The sequence below is a fragment of the Anopheles cruzii genome, chromosome 3, assembly GCF_943734635.1.
Source record: "Anopheles cruzii chromosome 3, idAnoCruzAS_RS32_06, whole genome shotgun sequence".
Classification (NCBI taxonomy): domain Eukaryota; kingdom Metazoa; phylum Arthropoda; class Insecta; order Diptera; family Culicidae; genus Anopheles; species Anopheles cruzii.
This window is the reverse complement of record NC_069145.1, coordinates 62086796-62105827: the sequence shown is the minus strand read 5'-3', so window position 1 is coordinate 62105827 and position 19032 is coordinate 62086796. Positions and strand designations below refer to the sequence as shown.

The 19032-nt window shown below is 50.5% G+C and overlaps 4 protein-coding genes across 6 annotated transcripts; 1 reads left to right on the top strand and 3 right to left on the bottom strand.

Annotated features, from left to right (window-relative positions):
• Positions 1–543: 543 nt before the first annotated feature.
• Positions 544–7974, bottom strand: LOC128275376 (CCR4-NOT transcription complex subunit 3). Of its 3 annotated transcripts, none has more exons than XM_053013854.1 (12): positions 7935–7974; positions 6818–6915; positions 6617–6751; positions 6084–6537; positions 5797–6002; positions 5422–5716; positions 4812–5340; positions 4617–4693; positions 3873–4525; positions 3694–3804; positions 3353–3562; positions 544–3176 (listed from the first exon to the last, which is right to left on the bottom strand). In XM_053013854.1, the coding sequence occupies exons 1-12, from the start codon at positions 7957–7959 to the stop codon at positions 3078–3080; spliced, it is 2892 nt and encodes a 963-aa protein (XP_052869814.1). In that variant the 5' UTR covers positions 7960–7974; the 3' UTR covers positions 544–3077. The 3 variants fall into 3 exon arrangements, with proteins under 3 accessions (XP_052869814.1, XP_052869816.1, XP_052869813.1); XM_053013856.1 differs by lacking the exon at positions 7935–7974 and adding an exon at positions 6980–6998; XM_053013853.1 differs by lacking the exon at positions 7935–7974 and having other exon boundaries at positions 6818–7075.
• Positions 7975–9666: 1692 nt separating this feature from the next.
• LOC128274626 (60S ribosomal protein L5) lies at positions 9667–11666 on the bottom strand. The gene is made up of 3 exons (XM_053012878.1): positions 11590–11666; positions 10511–11212; positions 9667–10221 (listed from the first exon to the last, which is right to left on the bottom strand). Exons 1-3 carry the CDS (start codon positions 11590–11592, stop codon positions 10033–10035), a joined length of 894 nt encoding a protein of 297 aa, XP_052868838.1. The 5' UTR covers positions 11593–11666; the 3' UTR covers positions 9667–10032.
• A 363-nt stretch (positions 11667–12029) lies between these two features.
• LOC128272479 (protein-associating with the carboxyl-terminal domain of ezrin) lies at positions 12030–14346 on the top strand. The gene is made up of 2 exons (XM_053010297.1): positions 12030–13261; positions 13325–14346. Exons 1-2 carry the CDS (start codon positions 12125–12127, stop codon positions 14240–14242), a joined length of 2055 nt encoding a protein of 684 aa, XP_052866257.1. The 5' UTR covers positions 12030–12124; the 3' UTR covers positions 14243–14346.
• Positions 14347–14682: 336 nt separating this feature from the next.
• On the bottom strand, positions 14683–17369 carry LOC128271417 (peroxidase). Its single transcript, XM_053008948.1, has one exon. It carries the CDS (start codon positions 17216–17218, stop codon positions 15143–15145), a length of 2076 nt encoding a protein of 691 aa, XP_052864908.1. The 5' UTR covers positions 17219–17369; the 3' UTR covers positions 14683–15142.
• Positions 17370–19032: the final 1663 nt, after the last annotated feature.

Here is a 19032-nt window from a genome sequence, read left to right as displayed (position 1 = left end):
GCCGATGTGTCCTGCATCCGGCCGTCGGAGTGGAACTGTCGAATTGCCATGCAACAGGTTGGCCACGGTGGAGTGTGCGCACTGCACCGGAGTTTGGGTATCATTAACAACGGCCAATCAATCTTCCGTTCCGTAAATTTCTCGATGATCTGGCGTTTCAGACAATCGAGCTTCTCGCTAACGTGTACGATCGGCTTCCCTTCTCGTTTCCCGTTGGATCCCGTTTCCCTCTTTCTTTTCTTGTCGCACCGGAATTCCAACAATCCGGTGCGCAAACAACATTCAACGCGCACCGTAAATACGATTTTAACTGTTTTATTCCATTTTAATTTAGTTTGGTGCTGCTGCAATAATTTTTCCCCGAAAGTTTGATACAAATCGAGGAAGTCGCAAGATCTAACGCAAGTGTGGACGCCGATGATGCTTCGACCGAGACGAACGCACGTTAAAATAGCCACAATCTCCACGAATTTCTTTGCTCATGGTGCACCAAAACGTGAAAGAAACAAGAAAAAGGCAACTGAATAAAGGTAAATCTGCTTTAATATATAGAGCTTTTATTTCAATAATAATTACTCAATCAGTTTATCTATAATTATAAATCACATTTTAATGCAGTTGTTTTGTTCATTCATTTATCGTCATTCGTGGGTCAAGAAATGTTCACGTGCGTTGTCCCCCATTGGCGGTGGCTTAACGGTTTTGCGTCGATGGTTTAGCAACATTTCCTAAGTATTTTCGTTTGTTTTCTTTTTTTAGTTCACTGATTTTACTTTATTCCTCTTTTTTTCGATTTATTATTGATCCTTTCTACTGTGCTCCGATTTTTTTTACATTCAATTGATCCTTTTTCCTACCGTCATAGCGTTTGAACGATTTCTGCATCGTTCGCTTCGCTTCGCCCCACTCATCGCGGAAGGTTTTTGTATTGGCAGTGTCAGCCGGCAGAACAAACCCGCACGCGCTACACACCTCCGGGAGGGACACACAGAGCTACGCCTCTCCTGGCTCCATCCGGGATCAGTTCTGGGCAGGTGGTGCGCGCAAGAGGCTTGTTTGCGTGCCGGAAAACCACTTCCTTGCCCCACTACGCTTCCTGATGCCCGAACGCAGTGTCCCATTTCCTCTTCGATTCGGAGAGTACTTTGACTGGGACAGTAGTATTTAATCCTACACCGAACACCGTCGCATTCGGTATCGATAGACAGAGCGCACACCTCCTCCCTTAAGGCTAGCCATCTTCCACCGAATAGGGTTTCAATCGCGAGATACCGTTGACCGCTCGCGCTTCCGCCTAATTGTCTCCTAGACTCCCCCTCGTTAAGGCGGAACTGAGCGCGGCTGACGGACCATGTCCGTTCGTTGATTCCAACACAAATGGAACCAGCTGGTAAATGGTCACCAGCAGCTTTCAGACTCGCCGGGCAACGGAGCTGTGGCGGGATCCGCCGTTTGATAGTTTTCATCTTAAATTGCTTCTTTCACTCCACCGAAACGAGGCCGATCCGGGCGCCCGGAAACATGTTGTTGTTCTGAGTTTTCTTGCCCCGTTCTACCATCATCTTGACAACTTGTTCATGTTTATGCAATTACACTTATTCGAGATTGTGGCGCCTCGCGAACATTCAGAGGTCCGAGCGGTGAATGTTCCGACCAAGGGGGGGATTTTGTTTTATACTTTCTTTTCTGCTTTTGCTCTACAGAACACGCTGACGGAACGTTGACGACCATATTTACTATCCGTTTCAGCCCTACGAAGCGCTGACAATGTACAGCAGCAAAGGTCAGGAGATAAACCGGTAACAGAACTGAGAATATGTTCCGCGAACGCTGGGTGACGGCAATACTGGGAAGCGCCCTCCCCCTATCTATTTGCAGGCCTAGAATCGATTCGACAGAGACTAAATGTAGACGCACGGGATGAAACAGGACTCCTGTGACCAGCATGAAGTGTGTCGTTTTTTTTGTCTAGTGTGGTTTCTCTTTTTACAAAATGGTCGGCCAACCGGTCGGTCGGACGTAACAACATGAATGGGAAATGGGTTTAATGATAAAACCGCAAGGAGTCGAACCATGGTGATCGGTGGCCACTGATGAAGAAAGTGTGTGTGTGTGAGTGTGTGTGTTTCAGACGGTTGTAACGTGGAATCAAAATCTACAGTACACCCGACGGCCGACCCACGTCAACACATCCCCGGCATCCAGGCCACGAGATTACATCTAAACAATATGTATTTGCATACTTTTTTTCATGGTTTTCTCTAAATTTTCTCATCGTTTTTTATGTTCGTTTCGTTCTTTTTAAAAGCTTTTCTCTCCATCATCAATCTTCTAGGATTAAGTTTACGTAGTACTGTGTCTGAGTTTGTGTGTGTGTTGTGTTGTGTTGTGTGAGTGATCCGTCCTATAATATTGTTACCACCGTTGTCCGACTCGGAATCGGAGCATCTTGCGGAGAAGCAAGTTTTGAGGCGATCCCACAAAAGACTCCGAATACAACAAATCGCGGGTCTTCTATTGAACGAGAAACAGCTGCTAATGGACCCTGGAAGAGAAGAAGCTCACACCCAAAATTAACACCTACCAATAAGGGGACATGTTGTGTGTGTGTGTCTCGTAAGACGAACCATCAAAGATAGCTTTGCGATCGCTGGCGAATTCGCTAAAGCTGCCAATCCATCCTAGCAACGGGTTGCTGTGGTGCAAACAAAGCGGCAAGAAAAATGCTTCCGGAACAAATGTTGCGTTTTGAACGAAACGACGATCATCATCCAACGGAGGAGAGAGAAAAAGAAATCGGCCTATAAAGCCTTGCCTCGAACTGAGATACTCCGCACGCCAATTAAGCCGCTCGCCTTTTCCAGCAACATCGTCGTCGTTAGTTTGGTGTGCTGATGGTTTGTGTTTTTGCCGGCCGTTTGTCCTATTTTGTCGTCGCGGATGCTCGTGCGGATTTTGCTCGTGATTTCGTGTTGTTTTTTTTCTGAACATTTTTTAATTTTTATTGACAGATTTTTTTCGTTCCATTACGCTTTTCCACATGTTTTTTAAAAAAGGAGTTCCGTAATCTGTAAAGATCAATTCAGGTCCCTGTCTTCTAAGTACTTGTATTCAAACGTAAACCCTTCCTTTTTACGCTGGCCCCATTTTTCATAATCAAAATAGATGTAGGTTCCCTGGTTGGTGAGAAAGAAAAACAGAAAGAGAAGAAGGAAAACCAATTTTAAACGGTGTGCACGCGCGAAAGGACCACCATATGTGTGTGTCCTCGACGCCGGACAAAGCGAGTTTTGTTTTCCGAGCCTCATTTGCTCCCCATGCTTCCAGCTTCCCGGCCCCGAGTTTCACTTACCTGCTCGTACTCTTCGTTGATCACTTTCGGCTCCTCGTGGCGCTGGAACCACATCATGTATTTCGTATGAAATCTCCAGCTCTGCTTTTTCAGCGCTTTCGCGGCCAAATATTGAGCTTTCGTTCCCTCCATGTAGTAAAACACGAAGAAAAGCGTCTCGGGGGAAAGACGCTGGAAAAACTCAACCGTGTCAGAATGTGGAAGTTGTTGCTGCGCATGGAACGAGAGAAGCAGAGCAATCATTGATCGGCCACAGGTTCGATGGCCGTTATTTCGTGAGTGAGCCCCGTGTTGAAATGTTACACCACGGGCACCCTCAAGTGGAATGTGTGGTTGCTTACCTGTGGAAAGTGCCCTGGTGTTTGCACGGGTTGACGTTGCAAGTACGTCCTTAGCCTCTCCGAGTCGCTCGGCGTTGGCAGATGATAGTAAGCGGCTTCCATCCGTTGGAACTGGAATAAAAATGGAAGGTAAGGTAAGGTCCCCATGCGGTTAGGCCAGCGGCGAATCGGACACTTACTTGTATTTGATGCTCCTTCTGCAGCTTGGACGTACCGAGCGGGGCGACGCCAAGCAGCGGCGGTATGCATGCCTCGTGCGTGCCGGCAGGATTAAGGCTTCCGCCGGTGCCACTGTTCACGCTGGCGGCGCTCGAAATACTAGTGTTTGTGTTGATGATCGTGTTCGGTCCGTTGGTGATGGCAGTGGCCGATGACGTCGGTATGAGGCCGGCGCCTGCCACTCCACCGCCACCGCCACTGCCGGCATCGACCATGAACGACGCCGGCGGGCCTTGCAGTTGAGCGGACTGATTGGGAGGAACGGTCTGTCTCGTGTCCACTGGCTGTGGTAGTGGTAGCTGCTGTTGTGTCTGTTGTTGTTGCTGCTGCGATTGTTGTTGCTGCTGTTGCGATTGTTGCTGCTGCTGCTGCTGCTGCTGCTGTCCGGCGACGGCAGCTGCGGCTGCAGCGGCCGCGGCCACTGCCACCGCTGTCGCTTGTTGCTGAGCGGACGCGACTGCCACTGCTGCGGCGGCCGCTGCGGCTGCCGCTGCCGCAGATGCACCTTGCACATTCTGCTGCTGCTGTTGGCTCTGCTGTTGTTGCATCAAGCTGTTGGGATTGGGGCTAGGGCCACTTTCGAGAACTCCCGTTCTATTTATCACTTCTTGCGCTGAGAAAAAATCGAACGAAAATACATGTACATAGAGGCGAACGGATCAAACCAACGACAAAGCGTTTGCGTAATACGGCCGAGGACCTACCGAGTGTTGTAGGACCATTTAACAGCTGCTGCTGTTGCTGCTGCTGCTGCGGTGGTGACATTAAACTGGGAGACGCCCTAGGACGCAATAGGATATCCGGTCGGCGAGGATAAAAATAAACGGTGACAGATTAAAATAAACAAAGAAAGCTACCTTCGCAAACAAGCGAACGCGAGAGGCGCACGGTGCACGTACCTGCTACTGACTGCGGAATTGCTTGGCGAGACACAGTTATTAATAACATTCGGGCCACTACTGCTGATCGTGGCCGCGGACGAGGTGCTAATTACATGATTGCCGCTCTCGGTGCTCGCCGCAGACGACGACAGCGGTTGGCCACCGCTGTGTAGAAGCATGGAATTCTGCACGGAAGGAATCTGCTGGGATTGTAGCTGCTGCGCCGTTTGTTGCTGCGACTGCTGCTGCTGCTGCTGCTGCTGCTGCTGGGGTTGCTGCTGTGACGATGGTACTGCTTGAGTCGATGGCTGCACATTGCCACTGTTGGCCGCGGCAACCACGGCCGCCGCACTCGGCATACTATTTTGCTGCGTCTGATTCTGCTGCTGCTGCTGCGACTGACTAAGCTTAGGTTGAGATGCATTAATAATCTGACTGAGGTTGAAGACATTCGATGCATTCGGAGCTTGCGGACCGATGCTCGACGATGCACCCGCGGACGACACGGACCCCGACGTCGCACTCGACTGCGTTGTGGAACCATTTTCTGAAACAGACAAATGAGAATTGATTTCTTGTGTTTCAGCTGACCACGCGCGCGCCCCGGTGATTCCGCCGGTATACTGACTGCTGGCGTGCTGTTTCGCCACCGCAGCGAAAGCGGGCCCATTGAGCGATATACTGTTCGGAGGTGGCTGCAACCCGCTCGGTGCCGGACCAGCGTTGGCGTGGTTTTTGCTAGGCGTCGAGCTGATCAACCCCGGTTTGGACGAATTGTTGTTGCTGCTGTTGCTGCCGATGATGCCGCTGCCGATGTTGCTGCTGTTCGCGTTGCTGCTGCCGTTGTTGTTGTTCACGACATTGCTGACCGCCAGGACCGAGGGATCCACTTTGCTAGCTCGGATTGCAGTCGGTTTTACCGGCTGGCGGAGTGATGCATGAAAGACGCAAGACAGTGATTTAGGTATTTAACTAAGTGTAACGGCTGCTCCCACCAACATACCGTTATCTTCGTGCCATCGGGCTTGGGACGCTTCTCGCTTAGATTGTTATTATCGGCCGACAGATCGCTGCTGTGGTTGTGCAGCGTGCTCGCGCTGTAGTTCAGCACCGGCGACTGCGCCGGACTAGTTCCCGATATCAGACTGCTGGGCGAACCGGCCGTCTCGTTGCTGTTATTGCTGTCCGTGCCAGTTGACACCGGGATGCCTGAAACGAGACAATCGACGTCCCATTAACCAAAATACCAGGGACCAGGTGTCGGGTGGCCTCGGAGTGCACGATGCTTACCGGAGATTTCCACATCATCCAATCCGATGATATCGTCGTAGATGTACTCGTTTTCCTCGAAGTCCGGCTCTTGCGAAGAATCGATGTAGTACTCTACGTCCTCCTTGATTTTCTTTATCTGCTCCACCTCGACACCATCGTTGTCGAGCATCCGCAGCAGCGTCTCGAGCTTCGTGACGTGGAACTTGTGCCTCTCCAGCTTGCCCTTCAGCTCGTCCATCTTGTCCTGCTTGTCCTTGTCGAGCTTTTTCTTCTTGCCCGCCAGCAGCGACTCGATCTCGCACTCGAACTGATCGATCTGGATCTGCAGCGAGTTGATGGCCGACGTTAACCAGCTGCTAATCTCCTCCTTTTCCCGCTGCGCCGGATCCATCTTCTGGGCCGCTCCGAGACCCTCCTTCGAGTATGCTTTCGTTTTGGTTTCCCGTTCGACCACCTTAAACCGCTCCATTTGCTGCAGAAATGGGAGACACGACCGATTGAGCCAACAACCAAAATTCTCCAAACCCTTGCCCCCCCTCAACGAAACGTACGGTTTCTATGAGCCGACGGTTTTCCAGCAGAGCGCTTTTATCCTTGATCTCGCCGGATGCGATCCATGATTTGATCTGATCACGTAACCGCTGCAGCTTTTTGATTTCCTTCTTGAGATCCGCCTCATACTTTTCCTGCAAGGGTTAGGTACCGTCAGTCCCTTGGCCGCATCGGGCAGCGAACGCCGGTCGGTTGCTCACCTTTTGGTTGCTATTTGTAGCATTGTGAACTTTCTGCCAAATATCCTCGAACGTTTCCACTCCTTCAGTGACTTTCTTCAGGCACCGATCGATTTCACCTGCGGATAGGAATCGGGGATGAGTAAACATTCCGATTCGAGGGCGGTACGTCAAAAGAGCTACACATTAAAAACGGGTTGCCATTCGTCGACCGTATCTTTCTTGCCGCCGTTTTGTTGATACACAAAAGTGCACTGCGCGCCTTACGATACACGGCCTCGGCGGGTAGCGCGCGGCAACTACTTGTGAGCGTCACATTCGTTCTATTTTGTACCCTCTCTGCGCCACTAAAACATACACTCGGGGGCTCGTGGCGCGCTCAACACCACTGACATTCAATACTGTCAACACTAAAACGATTGAACAATGCTACTAATGCGTGCCCGGGGGGGTTAAGGGCCGGGAAGGGTTTCAAACTGTCAACCGAAGTGGGGGGGTCCGGTTCGCGACTGGTTCTAATCGGGGAAGCCGAGCTACCTGTCCCAGCATTGAAAATGAAACAAACACATAACGCTTGCCTAATCAAGTAAACATTATTGGTGACCCCCTGGTGACCCCCGTTTCCGCTTTCTATGCTAAAATATCCGTCTCTTGGTTGACAATAAGTGACAATGTCAACATCATCTCAACGGTAAATAGCCTCACCGTCCGTCTAACGAATTGCACATTGCCAACACTCATTCATTGCACAGCATCCTAGATCCTGAACGACTGAATAATGCTCCAATCGTTTGTGGGGTGCACAGACCGGTTGCTATGGAACCGTAACATGAAAGCATTGGAATTTGAAGCCGCTCTTTTTTTAACGAGTTTCGTAGAGTCCTTTAAGCGGATACTGAGGACACATACACACGCACAGATATACTAGGAATCCTTATCTCTCTACACTTTCACGCAAATCTTTGCACAATTTCCTTTCCCGGCCTCTTTCGGTAGGGCAAAAATATGCACAAAAATGTTGCTCTCATGTTGCACTGCTGGACTGCTGGATCGATTGTACGGCGGAAAAACGATTGCATACTTGCGCGCCTGCACCGCGAAGCACCCCTATTGTACCGCGTTAACGAGTGGTTCTCACCTTGCAACTTTCGGGTCGCAGCCATGGCTATGTACACATCTGGTCACAGATATCAGACATAATCTACTCATGCAAGCCGGGCCTCTGGAATGGGTTCTGGAGCGCGTTCTTAGGCTTCCGGATCCCGCTGCTTGCTCCGTCCACTTCGTTTGCTCCGCTCCAGCGCTCGGGTTGTGTACCGCGCGACGGTCGCTTTCCACGCCGTCGCTGTGTTCACACCCAACGAAGACGCGAGATGATACTCTACGCGGCTCACCGGGACTGCCGGGTTCCAGTTCCGGATGCTGCAGTCGTGATCCTGGCCTTTCCTTTCTTTTCGCTTTGCAACCCAACAACGGCAAGCGGTTTGGCCGAATGTAAGCGACGGCGAGAGCGTGGTGTAGTGTAGTGGTGAGATGGTAGCGATTGTCTTACGGGTCACTTTTCTAGACCTCTTTCCACCTATCGGTGCCGTCCATGGAGACGAATCGTTGTTCGCTGGAAACCCGCTGAGAGGAAAATCCGCTATCGATCGCTGGCGGGGCGAACGCGCGTAGCAAAGGGCACCAAAAACCAAGGATTCCTTCGATGGCAACGTTTCCTTTCGGGAGACCGCTTACAGGACCCAGTGGTGTGATGGGAACTGCGCGTGTGTGTGGCTGTGTATGTGCGCGGGGAGCAGCGGCGGCACACACGGCATAGGACGCACGTACGTGTCTGCGTTTGTGCGTGTGTTGGTGCTGCCTTACTTTCAAGATGGCCGAACCGTGCTCATTCCGCGAGGAGTACCTTCCACTTTGGGTTAACGCACCGAAAATCTCCGCAATCCACGACTAGAGATGCGAACGAACACTTTCCCGAGAAACACGCACCGTTGAGTTAGGCTGGCACTGTATTACCGGACGCCGAAAGCGTGCCTATCATTTAGCATTTACAAAATATTTTCCTGCAATTGGGAGCACTTATTTCGGAACCTCTATTTGGCTCATTTGTTGGAGAATCGTTCAAAACCATTGCCTGCCCAAAACGGTGTGCGTGTACGCTTTCGCATGTGCCAGAGCGGGTCAGAGCCACAAGGTCTCTCGTTTCTTCCACCGCGAGAGCGGGTCATCGATATTACGCACACACCGTTGCGTAGCTTTTTTGGGCTGCGTGCTTCTGCGCCGATGGTCCTGCTGTTGATTTGCGTAAACTGTCAAACCTTGCAAAAGCAAATCGTTCATACGGGCTTTTCATTCAAGACTGTGCGTTGTGTCATCTAGTGACTACTGCGCTGAACATAGGGAGAAGATTCAAATTTTCCACGCCGTATCACTTTATCAATGGAATCCGTTGTGAATATCGCTACCTAGTTTTTTTTATGTTTCACATATTATTTACTCATATTTGCAGCGGCCATGATTGTTTATTAACTATAAGAAAATCCAGATAACACCATCAGATTACAGCGATAAAACTTAACTGTTGAACGGTTATTTCGCGTTTACCAGACCAAAGGCATTCCTGCAAATGATGGTTTATGTGTTTTTATGTTAATATAAATATGTTCGTTAGAATTGAATAGGTATACAAATGTGAATAAAGAAACTGATTTGTTGAACTCAATTAGTTGGTGGAAATGATTAGAGGAAATTATCACGTTTAGCGTTTGGGATTAACCGGTTTCCAGTTGGGTCTGGTGTGAAGGGTTAGCCAACGAAAAGATCAATAAAGCAACATTTTCAATAATAACCCATTAGTATAATATGTATTATTTATTTGTTTGTAGGATTTACAAATCTAAACTTAATTTTATGAAACGAATTCCCTCATACTTTCTCGTTTGTGCCATTCCTACAGTGGATCGTGCTTCAGTAACCAGTACAAAAACAAACAAAATATTTGGTTCCCATTCAGCTGAATATCAACATTATATTTATTCATAACAAATTGCTCTGTCGACCTCGGTATGCCCGTAACCTGCGGGCCTGCTGCCCGCTACAATTCTCTTCAAACATAATGTTCATGTTCAGCGAATAGAAGCCAAAATTTAAACGAATGTTTTCTGTTGCTCGCTGTATTCACGCACACCGCAAGGGAAGTAATAAGGATGCAGAAGGAAAAGCTTGCTGCTGCCGGCTTAGGCTTCGACATCGGCCTGGATTTTGGCCATGAAATCGGCCTTGTGCTTCGCAACCTTCTCTTTGCGGGCCTCCAGGGTCAGCTTGGCCAGAGTCCACCGTTTCTTGTTGACCTTCTTCTCGGGTTTCTTCGTGAAGGAAGGATCTTTGCGGATGGCGGCGTGAGCATTCTTGTAGATGGTTTCGATCTGCCGAAAGAAAAATGGTGGTAAATAATTGTTTGCTATTCTTACTCCGGGCACAAATGGCCATTGGACGAATGGAACCAAAACCCTCCAAATGGAGAGAAATTATTTGTATGACAAAATCAAGGAAGTTTGCAAGGTGGCAAATGTATCCCGCACACTCCGAACTATTTCATTCAAACATTACTGTGGTCCACTTTCGGAAACCGTCGTGCCTCTCTAAATGGGTTCGTTCGACGGTAATTTGGAGTGGACGTGTGTAAAAGTGCAATCATCGCTTCGGTATACTCACATCATCGGCTTTGATGCCCAGGGCGACGTACTTGCTGAACTGGCGCTTGTACGCCTCCTCATCCTCTTCCTCCAGCGTTCGCATATAGTTGGCGACATGCATACCGAAGATGTGCTCACGGTGCATCTCAGCGTTGAAGCTCTTGTTCTCTTCGCTGTAGCCCGGGAACCGCTTGACGGAGTGCGGGATGTTGAGTCCGCCATCGACGGCGCCCTTCATCGCACCGAACACACGGGCACCCGTGGTAGTACGAGCCAATCCGACATCCAAGTAGCACCGGAAAGCCGCCGGACCATCGTCGACAGCCTCAACCAGATACTCCTCACCGGTCACGTCGGTACAACCGGCGTACAGGGTGTCGAGGCGCAGCTTCTGCAGAATGCGGCGAGCAACCAGCAAACCAGTGCAGTACGCGGCGGCATAGTTGGTCAGACCAACCTTAACGCCATAACGTGGCAGCTCGTGCGAGTAGGCTGCGCAGACAATGCGATCTCCCTCGATACGGGCGTACGCAATCTGGCAGGTGATGTCGCGGTTGCTGAGACGAACGATCAAACGGTACTTCGGCGTGTTGTATTTGTTTTTGTCCTGAAAAATCAGGCGCTTGCGGGCATAGTAGTCGGTCTTTCCTTCGCGACGGCGACGGAACCTGACCTGGTAACGCTTAAAGTACTGCTTGTTCTTCACTACCTTAACGAACCCCTGTGTGCAGGAAAAGAGATGAAAAAAACATCAGATTTGCTTCAATTTGTGAGGTTATAAACATAACAAGTCCAGAATTGTAAGGGCATATTTTCGTTCTTCATATCTTACGAAAACACTTGGCGTATCAAAAAGCTTGACTACAATGGGTAAATTACATGCTATAGTACCGAGCAAAGCGATAAATGGATTGCTACATAATTTTAACACCGCCTCGCCTGCGATCCACACGCAGGTACACAGTTACTGTTCCACCGGACACGTATCGGTGGCCGGAAAAGAGCTTTACATTTATTTTATCCGGTCAAAAATAGTTCATTTCGATACAAAATTGGCATAGCCCCTAAATGGAACTAGTTTTAGCACAATAAACTTACCATTTCGTCTTATTTTGGGAAAATTTCGACGCACGAAACGCTCAACACGTTTTCTACACGTCGGTTCTACACGGGAAAGGAAAAAAGAAAGATGGCGCACCGACGGACTCAGTTTGTTGACAGCGTCCACCTGACATTCGAAACAGAGGGTAGGAATGCGTTCTGTTACTTATTGGCACGGAAACAATGTTGAAGCGCTGTTAGAGAAGACAACACTTCCAAGATTTATTTTCACTCTCGATTAATTCTCTCACTACACAATGTGGCACACATTGCATTCTTTTTCAAATCACCTATTGCATCGTAGTTTTCAAAACAACGCAAAGTGGAACAGTCGATTCGTAATCATAAACCCCGGCACCATGTGCCGGATGACAAACGCCTCTTTGTTTTTCTTTTGAATTGTCAACTTGAAGATTGCGTTGGAAGAGGAAGGTCGATTGCGAAAAATTGGTCAAGTGTGGATAAGAATTATGCGAAACACTGTTTCCAAAGTCCCAACGAGTTTAATTTAGTAGTTCGAAAGCGCGGTGCTATGGGCAATGAGCAGTCCCAGCTAAAGGGAGTAGAAATCAATAAGAAGGCGATCCAAGTGACCGACTACTGGTCGGTGTACAATGGGGAGCTTCCGAATACGAACGGAACCGTCGGCAACATATCGATCTTCCAGGGCGAAACACTGGTCTCGGGACAGTTTTGGACGAACCAAAACCCGCTCGAGCGCGCGATAAAAAATCTTAAGATCTATCGACATCCTTCGATCCTCCGGTACCACGCGTCATGGAGCAAAGGTTCCCTGATGATGCTGGGCACCGAGCGGTGCCGTCCGCTGGTGAAGTGTTTGAGCGTCACGAGCGACGTACAGATCTGTCTCGGCCTGCGGAACGTTCTCTGTGCGCTCATTTTCCTGCTCGAGCAGGCTAGCGTGCGTCATCTGAGCATCAGCATGTTGGCCATCTACGTCACGGACGACGGTGCTTGGCGGTTGTCCGGGTTCGAGCATCTCTGGCGGACCAATGATTTCAATCAGACGCTGTTGGAGAAGTCACAACCGTATCGCTACCCGAAATCAATAGACCCGGCCGAACTCAGCAACAAAGGCCTCGCACTCGAGCAGTACGCATTCGGTGTGATGTGCGAAGAGATTTTGCACAACAAAACTGACGCCAACATTCCGTCGGTCGAGGACTTTAAGGCGTACTGTGGCACGCACCTAAAGCACGCCAATCCAGCCATGCGCCCCAACCTGTCGGCGGTGCTACTGCATCCGATCTTCAACCATGACTTCATACTAATACATTCCTTCCTGACCGAGCTGCCCCTGAAAAGCCCTCAGGCGAAGCAAGAGTTCTTTATCAGTCTAGCCGATCGGCTGCGTTTATTCGACCCGGAAACGGTGGCCGAACAGATGGGCTCGTTACTCCTGTCGCGCATCGTGCTACTCGATACGACGGCTCAGCTGTGTTTGACCCCGTACGTGCTGCGCCCGAAGAGCGATGACCTCTCACCGGCCCTCTTCACGCCCAAACTATTTTCGGCCTACATGCTACCCCGAGTGCGCCAGGTATTCTGTGTGCAGGATGCGCAGATCCGCCTCACTCTGCTGGAATACTTTCCGGCTTACGTAGAATTTTTCGCCAAGGAAGACCTCCGAGACCACATTCTACCTCAGGTGAGAACTCGCCGAGCGGAACGTCGAACCGTGGGTTTTTACGATTGGATTCTTTTTTTGCAGCTTTTGCTTGGGATAAAGGACACGAACGATGTTCTGGTGGCGAAGACATTGCTCTGCCTGGCCGATCTCGTGCCCATTCTCGGTTCGGCAGTAGTGATCGGTGGCCATCGAAGTAAAATATTTGCCGACGGACGACCGCAGGGTATACCGGACGTGGGAAATGCTTGGAGTGCCGTGCGCTCCATTACGCCTGTGATTGGATCGGGTGAATTTCTCTCCGGTAGTCCGGTGCCGGATACCGGCGCTGACACTAATGCATCGTTTGCATCGGTAATGATGAACCAAAGCAGTTTCAATCTGGTACTGCCGGAACGGTTATCGCCCGAAGGGGAAGACATCTATCAGACTAACTCAGACGTGGAGCTGCAGGTGGACGAGTGGAGTGACTGGGAGAATGATACCGCCGAACAGCGAGTTCAGGGACAGACTGCCAGAAGTGAACCCGTGGCAACGGTGGATCGCGACCAACCGTTAGATCAAGGTGACTCTACTCAGCAGCAGGGAACCGGAGCAGCATCGAACGATTCGTCTTCGGCGGCCACTGTTACGGGAGCGAGCAGCGAGCGGTTTGACATCAAAGTGCAGCCCTCAACGAAAAAGGGTGACCCGGGAGAAGAGTTCGATTTTTTCAAAGACATGGAACCAGTCATACAGAAAGCGAACGTGTTGCTAATCGCCGAGGACGAGTCCGTTGGCAACTTTACGGCCCACGAGAGTAGGGAAGCTGCCGGAGAGAGACTAAACCCGCCCGACGAGAACCGAAACGAACCAAGGCAGGAAACGCAGCGGCTGAAGGGGATTGGCAATGATAAGGAAGAGGAAGTGCCGCTGGTTAGCAGCAGCCGCCTGGAGATCAAGGTGGATGAGATGGAAGCGACCGAAGATGGATGGGGTGACGAGGGCAATGAAGATTGGTGAAGCGATCATCCAGCACGTATCTACGTCCGCACTACCACTGTGTACGATGCTTAAGGATTTGTTTTTTATCGGATCTATAGCTAAGTAATAAATATATGTTTATAATTGGTTACCTAAACCATTACCCTGGTGGTCTCCGAAAATGTGTTGATTCTCCGAAACAAAAGGGTATTTATTTCGTTGCCATTGTGCCATTTACGTCTGTTTTACTTCTTATTTACGTCTGAAGAATAGGACGCTGGGATGGAATTTGGATTTTCCTATCGATCGCAAAGTGTTCCTCTTATCAGTGGGTAGACGCGTAATCATGCTTTTGATGGGGAAAGCCGCTCAGATTGATTACTCCACTATTGAAGAATCGCAAAAACGGGCGAATTCGAGTATTATAAAACAAAGAGAACAGTGTAAAATATTTCATAGTTCATACAAATATAGTTTTATTAGTTTATTATTTATTTAAGAATTACAACTAGTGTTTGTAAATTATGGTTCATCGATGTTTCAACCAACCAACGTTATGGTCTCAAAATGGCCCATAACATTGCCCCGCACAAAATATTATTTAAATTACCACACCACACTCATTTGAAATGGAAACGAGGAGGAATTTGAATCCGCCTCACACCAATCAATGGCACCGTAAGTTGCATCTCTCTCTCAGTTGGCTTTCGAAGCGGATATGATGCCCGGAAGCTCAGTGGTTTGTTGCCCGGCCACGTGGCGAGCTTTTAAGTCTTTTAGACGTAAACGAACGTATTCAACTTTCATTTCCATAAACGCAGGAAAGGAATAGAGAGACACAGGATAGCGCGGGCCACAAGTCATAATTAATCAAAGGCGCATCTCATTGACGAGACACCTTCGTCACCGGGGGGCGCAATTTTGACCTTGTCGCACCATTTATTTCGCACGCTCGTCGATCGCACGTACGACACGCGCAAGATCGAGCGCTGGTAGCTGCGAACAGGGCACCTGCGGGTTATCGACCGCCGATGGGAGGCGGAAAATATCTTGCTGAACTCGATCCACCATCGTCGTATCACACATGAACCTGGCACCCCCGTAATCTGCTACCGCGGCATCAAGATCGTTGGTTAGTCCGTCCGGCGCCATGTGCAGAGAGCGTTCGGTTTGTTCGCGAATCAAACACGCGAATGTGGGCCCAACGGTGGCATCGGTGTCTTTCGGTCGTTCCGCAATACCTCCCACAACTAGATCAATATCACGTACACTAGCATACACCGAACGAAGGATCGCCAGATCGTTCGGTTTCATCACACTTTCTAAATCGGACCAGCCGTTGATCTGGTCCCCGTTGCACAGGGCGTAGTAATCGACGTATGGTGCCAACCCGTGATCTCGACCCCGTTGAATATCGAGCGCCAGCGCATCGAGTCCTACCTGGCCCGTGGCTCCAAACAGAAGGTGCGCCACATCGTCCACGTATTCTGTGTCGAGGGCCATCGCGCTCTGCTGCAGTACGGCGCCAACGAGATGGCGGAAGTAGTCGCGTTTCCGTAGATCCTTTGGCCGGTAAAACAGTGGCTGCAAATCGGTACCGTTACCGATGACACCGGGCATCATCGTGTGGTAGAAGCGGATTGCAGCCGTCGCAAACTCGTTGCTCACTCGATCATCTCCCCGGTCCACGGGTTTTTTGATCTTCTCGCGTCGCCCAGTGACCGTTGTTAGCCATTCGCGAACAATGTTCTGATAGATCCGCGTATTAACCTGTCGCGAGACGGTAAATAGCTGCTCTTCCGTCCAATGCGGCGCCAAGCGGGCCAGATGCTTCGCTAGGTGGTTGTGGGAACGTAGAAACAGCGTGTGTAAGAGCGTAACGTAAGGATTCACATTTACGCGACTATCACCGGAACTGTAGCACGTAATTTCAAGTTGATCGTCCGCTACGCACAGCTTCTCGTTGGCTGCCTTAGGCAGGTAGTCCAGAGAATCGGAATGTTGCGCCCGGAGACGACCACCCTGGAGGGATCGCAGATGCAACGTATCGTTCGCCGTGCTTCCGTAAACCTGCGACAGGTCCAGCCGGGCAGTAGCCGCATTCAGTTGGTTGGCTGGCCCTAGATGGCAGGTCTCACCGAGCGACAGCGCACTACGGACATAGTTGAGACACGTGGCCTGGTGCTTCCGGTAGAACGGATCTTCGGCGGGAACCGGCAAGGGCGCGCAGGATGCCGGATGGCGATAGCGGGGAAGCAGCGGACCGTGCTCGTTGGTACAGCATTCAATCTGCGTTCCGTCGTGCATGGTTTGTACGGTCGTTTTGGCCAAATCGTGCTCGATAAATTGGGACCACTGCACGAGGGCCACCGAATGGCGCCCTTCGTCACGGTGGTCCCCGTTCTGGGACGCCGTATGGAATAGACCCGAAATTTGGCGTGCCAACGGTAGCTCTCCTCCGGACACGCTTCGCCGGAACGTGTAGATCCCGTCGTCGTAAGCGGCCGGTAGCAACCGACGGTACTCGTCGTTGTGCTCCTTCGAGGCGATCACCGCCCTGCACCGCTCAGTCAGAGATGAAGTGTCCGGAAGCGTAATGGCCCCGAGAAAGGCGCCACACTCGGTCGAAGAAATGGCGGCCGGAAGACAGTACCGGTTGACGATGAAGGCCGAGGCGCGGAGCACCGTGCGGGCCAGCAAATCCTGGCGCTCGGTACTCGGCGTCGGATACCCGTCGATGGTCTGGGCGTACGTGGTGCCCTCCCTGGTGACCTTCACCCGGGAACTGGCCCCGCTAATCGATGCTTCCAGCCGTTTCGATTTCTCCACCACCATTTCCCCGTACTCGAGGGCTTCATCGAGGTTCGTTGGGTTCGCGAGGCGGATCATCTTCTGGGCGAGCGTCGGATTCGGTAGCCCGTAGCGCTCCACGATTTCGAACGGCTGCGCAATGGCCGCCAGTAGGAGTAAGGCCACCAGGGCGCGCCACAAACTTGCCAATCCGGATGACTTCATGTTGCTTGCTGGCGTTCTTATCTCCGTCGTAACACTAATCGTAGTCGAATGGCTTCGCGGGGCGTGCTTGGCCAGTGGAATTCCATCGACAAACTTTTAAACCGACCTCCAACTCACCGTGGGCGTCGGAACGGAACGTCCAACCGATCGGATTGACTGAACCGAACTGAACCGATCGCGGGGCGCTGGCTGGCGCTGGCCCACTGGGTTGGGTGTGTTGTTTTGTTTGCTCAAAACATTATCCGATCCCATTTTCCGCTGGCCGGGCTAAAACCGCAAACAAGTTCCAACGCATACATCTCCGCCGGGGGCCACATACCGTCCTTCGCGCTCTCTGTCTGTCTGTGTCTTTTTCACTCACTCACTCGATCGTGGTGCGGACCTTATCGGTTTGCCTCGGTCAAGATGACCATTGGGCGCCTCTCGCGCTCTTCGCGCTGTTCCCTCTGTTGTTCTTCAAAGTTCAAATGATGCGTCAATTCAATGCGGCTGTGTGTGACGAACACACAACGAACCGTCGTCGATCGCTAACGTGATCGCGATCGGCCGCGTGTGCGCCACGTTCTAGCCATTGCGTGACTCAATTCCCCTTTCAGTCCGACGATCACCGATTCGATTGACGAGCTGCGTGACAACGCGTAAGTAACCCGCCACGGACCGTGCATTCAAATCGCAACGGGCGATCCTCTTCGACCGAGCTCGATCAAATTCGATCCACGTCGACCGAGACGAGGAAGCTGGAAGGAAAAAGTTGAACGTGAGGTGACTTGAACGATGCGATGCGGCATCTTTCAGGGTGCTCTTCGCGCTGAAAAGCTTTCAATCCCACTTTTACGGCTTCGGCGACGGACAACGTGGACGGTTGAACTCTTCCTGGATTCCACCGGGTTTAATTGAACGCAATTAGCCTGTGCTGGTTTGCTGACGCTAATTTTCGAACCCGTCGTTCCCTTGGGCAAGCTCTAAACGCGTCTGGTGTTTAGTAATTGCACACACGTCCTTCGACTGCACAACCGCCTCGTGCCTCGTGTTTCCGGAAAATAGAATAGATGAACGCTTTGCTAAATGATTCCGCGGTCCAAATTGGATGCCATTTGAAGCTGATTGAGATGTTGCCATTATGGTTACATTCTCTCGTATTTGAGCGAGATTAGTTCAAAAAGTGTGTATTGGGAAGGTGGCCGTGGCCGGTGACCACGGCGATTTTAGTTCGAAATCATCAAAGCATGTACGCGAAAAATATCAACGTTTATCACAAGATCGCCGCAAAAGTCATTGATAATAAACATGCGACACCACAGGCCGATCGACGACAAAATGGCCATGCAAAAGAGTTGCTTCAATCCAGATGCAATCTGCTTCGAACCGGAATCGGTCGGTCCGGGCTCAGCTGTGTTGTTTTCTCCAAAAGGAAAACCGGTACCTGGTTGTAGGTTTATCACTTCGATGCGACTGTAAAAAAATCCATACGCATAAGGATACTCGTGTTGGTAGTGAGCAAAGTTTAACGTCTGCGAACGCCAAAGTCAAGCGCACCGCAAACGACCACCTTCCGATAGAGGGGCGCGTTTGAAAAAGCTCGGCAATGTACGACAGAAAAAAACCACAAACGGCCGATAACGTGAGCAACAATGAGCACACCTCAATTCAGGTAAGTCATCGAGAAGAAATGTGAAAACCTCTGCCCATTGTGCTAGAAACAAAAGACGGAGAATCCGCGCGGAATGAGATGTGGGCCATAAAAACGTGGAGCACTTCACGAGAGTGTGTCATACGAGAAGGCCGTAGCTGAGCTACTTATTATTATCTTTGAA